Genomic DNA, 12,208 nt, shown 5'->3' with positions numbered 1-12,208 from the left:
TAAAATCTTACTTTAATTAAAATGAAAACATAACATTGGATACATACAGTGGATCCATCAGCATCTGAAAAATAAAGCAAAGTTCATGTTTTGGTGAAGGGCCATATCTAGAACATTGACCGTTTTCTGTTACGATGGCTTGCTTTCCTTTATTTTTAGTTCTTTTATTTTAGATATCCAATGTTTGGTTTTCAATTTTCACCCACATATGCCATGTGGGAATCCTTGAATCTGTAGCTAGATTAATGAATCTTCTAATATGCTTCTTATCCAAGACTGTCAGAAATTTGGCAAAACCTGTTAAAACAATTTGGCGAAGTGATTAATAGATGTTTCAAATACGGTTATGATGTGCTTTAGTTTGCGTATCTATAAATAGCCATATATTTTAGATTGATTTTGTACTGCTCTTTGGTAAGATATTGTTGGGGCCAGTTATATAACATGCATTTGTAGAGTTCCACTCACTGGCTTCTAAATGCAGGTTAAATTTTGATGAGTGATTAAAGTGCATATGTTTTGCTGCATTGAAACACTTTTGGAGTCAGCATTTCTGAATCTTGCTGATAGTTTTGTATCTGTAACATTTGTAGCGGTCTGCAATTATGTCACCTATAAAATTCCAATATTGCACTTGGTGTTAAGCATTGGGCAAAATTGTTTGCATAATTTGTACTTTGAATGTTTGTTAACTAGCTTGTGGATTTTATAATACCAAATTATGTTACGCTTGGACTTAATCTATTGCAATCAGTGGGTGGCACAGAGTACATTGCACTGATGATTTTTTTTTTAAACCTACAATTTTTTTTAAAACCTGCTTACCTGAATTTAAATGGTAAAGAGTAGTGATTTCCACCCCACTCCCTCCTCCGATGTTTAAAATGTCTAACTATTGGGAGAGAGTTCTGTGGAGGTTGTATCCAGGGTTGCAAAATTATTTCCAAAATAGGGCAGTTCATTTCCAACCAGGCAGAATTTGAACAATTTAAATATGATTCTGCCTGGCTGGAATGCAGACTAACAAAATATCTAAGTGCTGTATAAATGCACTCTTAATTTAGTTCACAGTATATTTACAGCATTAGCTTCCAATTTCGAGGAATATACAAGAAGGCACATAGCTGACATGAAAAACGTTGACATCTTATTTGGCAGAGTTGCGAAGGTTTGAGCTAAAATGCACTTAGAGAAGCATTTTTTTCAACTTATGCTAACCTGCAAGTATTTCCTATTGTTGGGGTAAAAAGTTGGAAGTGTGCTCTATTGCTCATTGCTAATAATATTGTGACATTTAAAAGCTTTGGCACATAAAGAAGGACTGGTGTAAAAATAATTAAAGTGTTAATTGCAGAGTTAGGTGATTTCTTATGACCTTATGTTTCCTATGAGAGTACTAAATGTGCCCAGGTACAATCATTCGTCTGAAGATTTTTTATATCTTGTATTATCTTAGTCCAAGGAGAGTTCCAATGATGCTTACCCCATTGTGCTCCCAGATTGTTAAGTGAGGGGCTAAACTCTGATCAACATGTTACTTTTATTTTGTTTGGGCATTAGTGGATTTCGGTATTGTTGGCAGTTATATTTTTTTAGTCTGTATGCGATTTGTTGATCCATGAAAAAATTGGGAGAGATTAAGGGGTTTGTAGTTTGCTTGCATTGTCGTAACAGGATCGGCAAGATCTTAGTGGCTGATTGGCTGAGTTTTGTTGTGCTGCATCATTTTTAGTAAAACATTTATGGAGCCCAGGTGAGAAATGATTGTCATATTGCTGGAATTACCTTTAAATAAATTCATCTGAAGTATAAGAATTATAAGAATAGGCTGCCTTGTCAAATTGTCAGTCTTGGTGATGAGTTTTATCCATTTTCGAATGTGGCGACTAGGGGCCTTTCACAGTAACTTCATTTGAAGCCTTCTCGTGACAAGCGATTTTCATTTCATTATGTTCAGACAGCAGTTTCATCTTTGGGAGATGATGAATATTTTTCGATATAATCTGTTGTATTCACGCTAATTTCGTGGCATCATTAACAGTGCTTAGGAATGGTTCTATGCATGAAGAGATACTATCTCTGTAATTTGTGTATCCTCATCTCTGAAGAGATGTGGATGCAGTTTTTTATTCTTTCATGGATGTGGGCATCTTGTCAATGGTTAGGCCAGCATTCATTGCCATTCCGTAATTGCCCTCGAGAAGGTAGTGGTGGTGAGCTGTAGTCTTGAACCGCTGCAGTCCACATGATATAGGTACACCCACAATGCTTTTAGGTGGGAAGTTCCAGGATTTTGACCCAGCAATGGTGCTATAGTACCAAGTCAGGATGTTGTGCGGCTTAGAGAAGAACTTCAGGTGGTGGTGTTCCCATCCATCTACTGTCTTTGTCCTTCAAGAGGTAGAGGTTGCGGGTTTGACAGGTATACTACATCTTGTAGATGGTGTACACTGCTGCCACTGTGCACAGGTGGTGGATGGGGTGCCAGTCAAGTGAGCTGCTTTGTCCTGGACGATGTTGAGGGTTGTTTGAACGGGAGTATGGAGTTCAGGAGTGCAAAGGAAGTTGGAGAGTATTGCATTGCAATCCTGACTTGTGTCTTGGCTATGGAGGGCAGGTTTTGAGGAGTCAGGAGGTGAGTTACTGCAGAATTCCCAACCGCTGACCTGCTCGGCTAGCCAGAGCATTTATATGACTGGTCCGGTTTAGTTTCTGGTCAATGGTAACTCCCCAGGATGTTGACCACGGGGATTCAGCAATGGTAATGCCATTGAATGTCATGGAAAGATGGTTAGCTTTTTTCTTGGAGATGGTCATTGCCTGGCTCTTGTGTTGCTTGTCACCTATCAGTCTAAGTGAATATTGTCTAGGTCTAGCTTCATTTGGACATGTACTGCTTCAGTATCTGAGGAGTCTCAATGGAGTATATATTGTGCAATTATCAGCAAATATCCACACTTTTGACATTATGATGGAGGGAGGGTCATGAATGAAGTAGTTGACGTCAGCTAGGCCTAGGACACTATCTTGAGGAGCTCCTGCAGTGATGACCTTGAACTGAGATGATTGACTTCCAAAAATCACAGCTATCTTCCTTTGAGCTTCGTATAACTCCAACCAAATCTGAGCTTTCTCTCTATTCCGTTTTGCCTCAATTTTGCTGGTGCTCCTTGATGCCACACTCCGTCAAATGCTACCTTGATGTCAAGGGCAGTCGCTGTCACTTCACCTCTAGCGTTCAGCACTTCACTTTTGCCCGAGGCTGTTTGGATTGTGGCTGTAATGAGGTCAAGAGCTCTGAGTGACGTTGGTGAATCCTAAACTGAGCAGGTGATTGCTGAAGAAGTGCCACTTGACAGCACCGTTGACGACCCCTTCCATCACTCTGCTGGTGATCAAGAGTAGGTTAATGGGACGGTAATTGGCTGAGCTGGATTTCTCCTTTTTGTGGTCCGTACATACCTGGGAAATGTTCCACATTGCCAGGTAGATGCCAGTGTTGTTGGCTGTACTAGAACAATGGGGGGGGGGGGGGGGGTCCAGTTTTGGAGCACAAGTCTTCAGTACCATTGCCAGAATATTGTTGAGATTTATAGCCTTTGTAGTATCCATGGTACAAAGAATTGAAACCGGGTAGAAAAGCATATTTCCGTGCAATAACCTGAAATTTGGATTGACCAATGTGTCGATTAAGTGATATCTTGGTTGTACTGCATGAACTGTGGATCTGCTTTAGAAGTTTTTCCAAAATGCAGTGTCATTATAATTATTCTAATCACCATTTTCGTTTTGTTTACAAGTATTCAATTCATTCTCACTCCTATAAATTTATTTTTACCAGATATTTCTAAACCCAAGCCCAGGCAATCTGTCAAGCGGAAAAGAACAGCGGATAAATCAACAAGCACAAGTGATCCAGTCATTGAGGATGATCATGTCCAGGTGAAACATCAGATTTCTAGAGCAAATTCTTTCTTTCAACATTGCTATTATTAGGTGGGAAAAATTATAATTGAAGAATCATTCACTGCAAGTGCTTCTAAATAAACTGCTCAGTTTAATAAATCAATATTACTGGCCTTTTCTTTGTGCAGTTACAAGAAGAATTCCCAAGTCTTTTTAATATATGTTTTTGTGGGTTTTCCCTCTTCGTACCATCTTTACAGTTCATCTGCGTGCATTATCTCCTTGGTGGGTTTCTACAGGTGTCCTCTGGCAATATGGCTATTTTTTCACGTGTGAGTCTTAAAATGAGTTTCAGCAGGTTAGGTGATCACGTAAGACATGACAGCACTCATTGTTTCCTTGCACACTGGAGTCCTGGATAATCATCAGAAATAAGAGCCATTTTCTTTCTCCCTGAGCCCAGGACAAAGAAAGCAGATTTAGCATCCGTGCCATCGCTTTGCAGAAAAATGACTGATTCAGCATAGATCTGGAATCTTTCAAAACTGGATAGTTCAGTGTCTCCTTATGCTGGTGGACAAGCCATATATTGTCCAAACTGACATTTTAATTTTGTCGGCTATGACATGCATGGACCCCGGAACCTTGTAGTAATTGCTTTAAAAATAAATTACATTTTTAATTTGTTTTAAATGTTTGATTATTGCCTTCCTAAATAGCTAACCACACTTTGTATTACAGGTTCTTAACCTGAAGTCCAAAAATTTAGTTGGGATTACACTTACAAATTGTGGAATTACAGACTTGGTACTCCGAGATTGTCCCAAAATGATGTTTATCCATGGTAAGTGCTTGAATTAATTTTGGCATATTCATCATATCGACGCATTGGGAACATATTGTATATTATACGCACAAAAAGTGTCTTTAAAATAATGAAAAACCTGATGGGGTATTCACTGGCCAGAAGTGAGAAGGCAACTGAAAGCATGAATGAAAGTCATTCAATATACAAAATAGCAAATAACTGGCAGACAGCATCAGAATAGCTGACAATATTGTAGAATAGTGTTAAATAAGAACTGTAAATATCATTGTCACTCAGTCAGTATCATGGCAATTCCTATTTAATAGTAATTTTGCATTACTCTACTTGGGGTAAGATTTAAAAATTCATTCAAAGCTCCACCCACTTACACAGACTTAAATTCGGACTCATAGTATTTACAGTACAGAAAAAGGCCATCCAACACTAGTTTATACATAACTCGAGCTGACTTCTGCATTACTTCGTCTCATCCTATCAACATATCTTTCTGTTTCGTTCTCCCTCATGAGTTGTTTATCATTCTCTTGAATGCAACTATACTATTCATCTCAACTACCATGTGACAAGCTCTACATTCTAATCACTTGAGTAAAGAGGTTTCTCCCGAATCCCTAATTGAATGTTAATGACTACCATATTTATGGTTCCAGGTGAATTGCAACTGTTTAAGAATACCAACTACCACCTTCTCAAGGTGTCTTGGGCAATCTTACCAGTGACATTCAAATTCCAAGAATGATCATTTAAATCTCGTAGGGAGCATCCTGGTCTCTGCTCAGTTGTCCTCCACAGCATAATTACGTTAAGAGCTAAGACAGCATCATGTTCTAATTTGTTATGCTGCTGCACTTAAAAATTTGAATCTAATAATAATTTTTATTAACGTCACAAATAGGCTTAAATTAACACTGCAATGACGTTACTGTGAAAATCCCCCAGTCACCACATTCCGGCGCCTGTTCGGGAACACTGAGGGAGAAGTCAGAATGTCCAGTTCACCTAACAAGCACGTCTTTCAGGACTTGTGGGAGGAAACCCACGCAGACACGGGGAGACTGTGCAGACTCCGCACAGCTAGTGACCCAAGCCGGGAATCGAACCCAGGTCCCTGGTGCTGTGAAGCAACAGTGCTAACCACTGTGCTACCAATAAAAATGATCTAAACTTGTGTACAAGGCAAGGAAAATGCAATGAATCTGCTCTAAGAATTTAAGTTATGTAGAGTCACCCGTCTGGTCATATAATGGCTTCAAGTTCCCGTCGAGAGTTAAGCAAATAACCTTAGGCTGACACTTCAGTGTAATACATAGCGTGGTGCAGTATCTTATGGTGGAAATGTTAAGGGCAGCACGGTAACATAGTGGTTAGCACAGTTCCTTCACAGCTCCAGGGTCCCAGGTTCGATTCTCGGCTTGGGTCACTGTCTGTGCGGAGTGTGCATGTTCTCCCCATGTCTACGTGGGTTTCCTCCGGGTGCTCCGGTTTCCTCCCACAGTCCAAAGATGTGCAGGTTAGGTAGATTGGCCATGATAAATTGCCCTTTGTGTCAAAAAGAAGATGAGGTGGGATTACAGAGATAGGGTGAAGGCATGGGCTTAAGTAGGTGCTCTTTCAAAGAGCCAGTGCAGACTCGATGGGCCGAATAGCCTCCTTCTGCACTGTAGATTCTATGATTAAACCAAAGACCCATCTCCTTTTCCACCAGTTCCCTGGATTGAAGCAGGCAGTTTACAACCTCTGACCCGAGCTGAGCTTCTTATCCCCATCTTCTCCATTGCAAATTGTCTACTTCCATCTGTGTAACATCATCTGCTTTCCCCTTCTCTCCTGCTTCTTCCTTGTTCCTCCCCCACCATCCACTCTTGCTGAAACAAGATGTCATTTCCAAATTCACCTATCTGATGGGGCAACCTCCCAACTTCCTCCTGGAGTTCTCAGTTCATCCAAATTTTTACTGCCCATATCCCATTCCATATCCTTCCCAATCAGCATTGGTTCCCAGATCCACAAAGTGCAATTAAAAATTCTCATTCTCATTTTCAAATAGGTACAATAGCATATCTGCTATGTTACGAGAATGGTAATTCAGATGACTGGACAAATCTGGAGATGAGTTCAATTTCCACATTGGCAGTGGGTGAATTTGAAATCAGTTAATTTTTTTTAAATCTGGCGTAAAAAGCTAGTATTGGTAATAGTGATCAAATTGATTAAAAACCCATCTGGTTTACTAATGTACTTTAGAGAGGGAATCTGCAGTTCTTACTCAGACTGGCCCATATTTGACTCCAGACCCACAGCAACGTAGTTGAACTCTTAACTGCCTTCAAAATGGCACTCGTACATCAAACAGGAACAGAAATTCTAATCAAAATAGAGGATCCAGTATTAAGCTAGACACTGAGCACAGTAGAGGTGCACACAGTCCAGTAACATTTGCAAAGTCCTAATTCACTAATCCTCGGTAATATTTGGGGACTCGTCAGCAACTGCCTGGCATATAGGTGTACTCACAGTATCATACTTTTCAGCAAGTAGGGCTGGGATGCTGCTTTGCTGGCTGTAGGGGAAGCAACTTTTGGAGTAAAAGGGGGAGTCGGGACGGGGATCCTCCGGCTGGGGGGCTGGAGTGTGCGGGAGGCGCGGACACGTGGCTGGCCTAAAAAAGGGGAAGGTTAGTCGGCGGGGGGGGGGGGGGGGGGGGGGGGGGGGGGTAATTAACTCTCCGACCAGGCTGATTACGTGGAACATGAGGGGCCTGAGTGGGCCGGTTAAGAGGGCCCGTGTGTTCTCGCACTTAAAGGGGCTAAAGGCAGATGTAGCCATGCTACAGGAAACGCATCTGAAGCTCGCTGATAAAACTAGGCTGAGGAAGGGATGGGTGGGGCAGGTCTTTCACTCGGGGCTGGATGAGAAGACCAGGGGGGTCGCAATCTTGGTGAGCAAACGGGTGGCATTTGAGGTGGGGGGTATTGTGGCGGATAAAGGGGGTAGATATATTATGGTGAGTGGCAAGCTACAGGGGGCCCGGGTGGTGCTTGTGAACGTATATGCCCCGAATTGGAACAATGCGGATTTTATGAAGCGAAGGCGGAGTAAAATTCCGGATCTGGAGTCATGCAGTCTGGTAATGTTGGGGGGGGGGGCTTTAACACGGTCCTGGACCCGGCACTGGACCGGTCTAGGTCTAGATTGGGTAAGAGGCCAGCAGCGGCCAAGGTCCTGAGGGTGTTCAAGGACCAGATGGGGGGGGAGTGGACCCGTGGAGATTCGCTCGGCCAAGGCCGAAGGAGTTTTCTTTCTTCTCCCATGTCCACAAAGTGTACTCGCGGATTGATTTTTTTTTTTGTGGTGAGCAGGGCGCTAATCCCGAGAATGGAGGGGGTAAAGTACTCAGCCATTGCGGTCTCGGACCATGCTCCGCACTGGGTGGAGTTGAGGCTGGGGGTGGAGAGAGGCCAACGCCCTCTATGGAGACTGGACGTAGGACTATTGGCGGATGAGGAGGTCTGTGGGCGGACTAGGAGGAGTATCCAAAGCTATGTGGCGACCAATGATACAGGGGAAGTTTCAGTGAGTATGGTCTGGGAGGTGCTGATCAGAGGGGAGCTAATTGCTATCAGGGCCCACCGAGAGTAGAGGGATAGGATGGAGAGGGAGAGGTTGGTGGGGGAGATAATCAGGGTGGACAGGAGGTATGCAGATTCCCCCGAGGAGTGGCTGCTAAAGGAGCGTCGGAGCCTGCAGGCGGAGTTTGACTTGCTTACCACAGGGAAAGCAGAGGCTCAGTTGAGGAAGTTACAAGGAGCGGTGTACGAGTATGGGGAGAAGGCAAGTAGGATGCTGGCACACCAACTACAGAAGAGAGATGCGGCCAGGGAAATTGGGGGAATTAGGGACAGGGGGGGGTATCACAGTCCTGAGCTCGGAAAGGATCAATGAGGCTTTCAAGGATTTTTATGGTAAATTGTATGAGTCAGAACCCCCGGAGGGGAGGGAAGGGATGAAGCAATTCTTAGACCAACTGAGGTTTCCGAAGGTGGAGGAGGAGCTAGTAGAAGGATTAGGGGCCCCGATTGAGTTGGAGGAATTGGCTAAAGGTTTGGAGGGTATGCAGTCGGGCAAGGGACTGGACGATATCCTGGTGAGTTCTATAGGAAATTCTCAGAGCTGTTGAGCCCGCTATTGCTGAGAACCTTCAACGAGGCTAAGGAAAGGGGAACCCATCCCCCGACGATGTCGCGGGCCTTGATCTCGCTCATCCTTAAGCGAGATAAGGACCTGCTGCAATGTGGCTCCTACAGGCCAATATTGCGCCTTAATGTAGACGCCAAGATCCTGGCCACTAGAATTGAGGTCTGTGTCCGGGGGGTGATCAATAAGGGCCAGACGGGGTTTGTCAAGGGCAGGCAGCTGAACACGAATTTGCGTAGGCTCTTGAACGTGATCATGATGCCCTCAGAAGGAGGGGATGCAGAAGTGGTGGCTGCAATGGATGCGGAAAAAGCCTTTGATCGGGTGGAGTGGGAGTACCTGTGGGAAGTGTTAGGCAGATGTGGATTTGGCGAGGAATTCATAGGGTGGGTCAAATTACTGTATCAGGCCCCCGTAGTGAGTGTGTCCACGAACCGGCTGCGGTCGGAGTACTTTAGGCTGGAGCGAGGCAGGGCTGCTCCCTGTCCCCCCCTGCTGTTTGCCCTGGCAATCGAGCCGTTGGCCATGGCGCTGAGGAGGTCTAGAAACTGGAGGGGGCTCGTTCGGGGGAGGGAGGAGCATCGTGTTTCACTGTACGCAGATGACCTGCTCCTGTATATTTCAGATCCGGTGGAGGGAATGGGAGAGGTCATGCAGATCCTAAAAGATTTTGGGGATTTCTCGGGGAATAAGTTGCATGTCGGGGAAAGCACACTCTTTGTGATCCATGCGAGAGGCCAGGAAGAGACTGGGAGAGCTCCCGCTCAAGATGGTGGAGAGGAGCTTTCGCTACTTCGGCATACGGGTGGCTAAGAGTTGGGATGCCTTGCACAAGCTCAACCTAATGCGGCTTGTGGATCAGATGGAGGAGGACTTTAAGAGGTGGGACATGCTACCGCTTTCCCTGGCGGGCAGGGTGCAGTCCGTGAAGATGACGGTCCTCTCCAGGTTCTTGTTTGTCTTCCAGTGCCTTCCCATCCTCATCCCCAAGTACTTCTTCAAGCGGATGAACAGGATTATCACGGGATTTGTGTGGGCAAACAAGACCCGTGAGTTAAAAGACTGTTCTTAGCGCGCAGTCGGGGGGAATTCAGCTTGCCCCCCGGGAATATCTTTAGGTACTTGCAAGTCCGTGCTTTCTTGAAGAAGCAGGTGGTGAAATTTCCGCTGCTACCTGCCCGCAGGATACAGGACAGGGTGGTCTCGGGCATGTGGGTAGGAGACGGAAAGGTATCAGACATATACAAGGAGCTGCAGGAGGCGGAGGAGGCCTCAGCGGAGGAGCTGAAAGGCAAGTGGGAGGAGGAGCTGGGTGAGGAGCTGGATGAAGGCCTGTGGACGGACGCCCTGGGCAGGGTCAATTTCTCCTCATCTTGTGCCAGGCTTAGCCTGACTCAGGTTAAGGTGATACACCGGGCGCACATGACAGCGACAAGAATGAGCAAGTTCTTTGGGGTGGGGACAGGTGTGTGAGGTGCTCAGGGAGCCCAGCAAATCATGTCCATATGTTTTGGGCATGCCCGGCACTTAAATGAATTCTGGCGAGGCTTTGCAAAGGCCATGTCCAAGGTCTTGGACACTCGGGTAAAGCCAAGTCTGGGGATAGCGATATTTGGTGTGTCAGAAGATCCGGGAGTGCAGGAGCCGAAAGAGGCCGGAGTCCTGGCCTTTGCCTCCTTGGTAGCCCAGAGACGGATCTTGTTAATGTGGAGGGATGCGAAACCCCCAAGTGTGGAGACTTGGGTCAGTGACATGGCTGGGTTTCTAGGTTTGGAGAGGATAAAGTTTGCCTTGAGAGGGTCCTTGATGGGGTTCTCCAGGTGGTGGCAACCGTTCCTTGACTTTCTCGCGGAACATTGAGTGAGGAGGTCAGCAGTAGCAGCAAACCGCAGGGGGGGTGCTGTCTGGGTTGTGGATAGATTTTTCTTATAAATGGTAGTTATCCCACCTTGTTTTGTTAAGTTGTTAATTTTTTTTTTGGTTTTTTGTTGCCTTTTGTTTAGTAAAATTTCTGTAAAATTTTGAATAAAAAAATATATATTTTTAAAAATACTTTACAGCAAGTGTCCTTCCGTCAACATCCCTGTGTGCCCTCTTCCATGGCCGGTGATGGCACAGTGACATATAGTTGGGAGGGAGTGGCCCTAGGAGTCTTCAGCATTGACTTGTGCCCCATGAAGTCTCATGGCATCAGATAAAACATGGGGCAAGGAAACCTGCTGATAGCCATCTGCTATCCTCTCTCTGCTGATGATTCAATATTCCACAATGTTGAATCAATACTGGGAAGAAGCACAGAGGATAGCAAGTGCAGAGCATAAACTTTTCACAGGGGGTCGTTAATATCTACTAACAGTGGCTCGGTAGCACATTGTGGCAGGTGGTGAGTGAGCAAACATGAGAAAAGCTATTTAACTTTGCACCCACCAATCTACAGTCAACAGTTACATCTGTCCATAACGTATTGGTAGGAATAACCACCACACAGTCCTTGTGAAGACAAAATCTTTTCTTCACGTTGTGGATACCCTCCATTGTATTGTGTGGCACTCCTGTCATACTAAATGTAAAGTAAGTATGATCTATTTGCTCAAAACTGGGCATCCATGAGATGCTGTGGATCATTAGCAGCAGCACAATTTGTGTTGTCCTTTGGACAGCAGATGTGACTGAATACGTGTGTTTGTTTATTTTTAAGCTACTCGATGCAGGGTACTAAAGCACCTGAAGGTGGACAATGCACCAATTGTAAACCGATTTGACTATGTACAATGTCGGAAGCTCAACATTGAACAAGTTCTTGACCAGATTTTACAAATGCCTCCTGAAAGGAACCGTATCATTTATCTCCGGCCAATGCAACAGGTGAATGAATGTAGCTATTTTAAATGTAATTAACTTTCATTATAAGGTCCATAAAATGTTATCTATAATTTCCATGATATTTCAATAGATCCTTAATAGTTACTTTTATAAGTGTAAGTGCCATTAATTTGTCTATGTGCCACTCTAAGATAATGTGTTCCAGATTTTCATGTAGGAATAAAATATGTTTGAATCTCTTTGGGGTGATACGTTCTGTTTGCCAAACCATTGCTACTCTGGTAATGCTTCAACCTAATTTAGTTTATGAAATGAGAGCTGTCCCACTCAGTGATATTTTAAACCTGTGTGTGTGTGTACATATATGTGTTTTGCAACCTGTCTCGCATGATGCATCCTCTTTATTAGTATTGATCTCCCATGCTGCTTTTTTGCACCACATCCAGCATTAAGACT

At 44.3% G+C, this 12,208-nt stretch overlaps 1 protein-coding gene across 6 annotated transcripts in view; it reads left to right on the top strand.

Annotated features, from left to right (window-relative positions):
- fbxo38 (F-box protein 38) overlaps positions 1-12,208 on the top strand; it is an 87,794-nt gene that overhangs the window by 61,718 nt on the left and 13,868 nt on the right. For all 6 annotated transcript variants that reach the window (XM_072512158.1, XM_072512159.1, XM_072512156.1 and 3 more), the window contains 3 exons: positions 3,842-3,942; positions 4,648-4,750; positions 11,628-11,794. In XM_072512158.1, coding sequence (XP_072368259.1) covers positions 3,842-3,942; positions 4,648-4,750; positions 11,628-11,794 — 371 coding nt within the window. The remainder of the gene's footprint in view (positions 1-3,841; positions 3,943-4,647; positions 4,751-11,627; positions 11,795-12,208) is intronic.

Source organism: Scyliorhinus torazame, chromosome 7, assembly GCF_047496885.1.
Source record: "Scyliorhinus torazame isolate Kashiwa2021f chromosome 7, sScyTor2.1, whole genome shotgun sequence".
NCBI classification, from domain to species: domain Eukaryota; kingdom Metazoa; phylum Chordata; class Chondrichthyes; order Carcharhiniformes; family Scyliorhinidae; genus Scyliorhinus; species Scyliorhinus torazame.
Note: the sequence above shows the minus strand (reverse complement) of the source record. Positions and strands in the feature narration are given on the sequence as shown.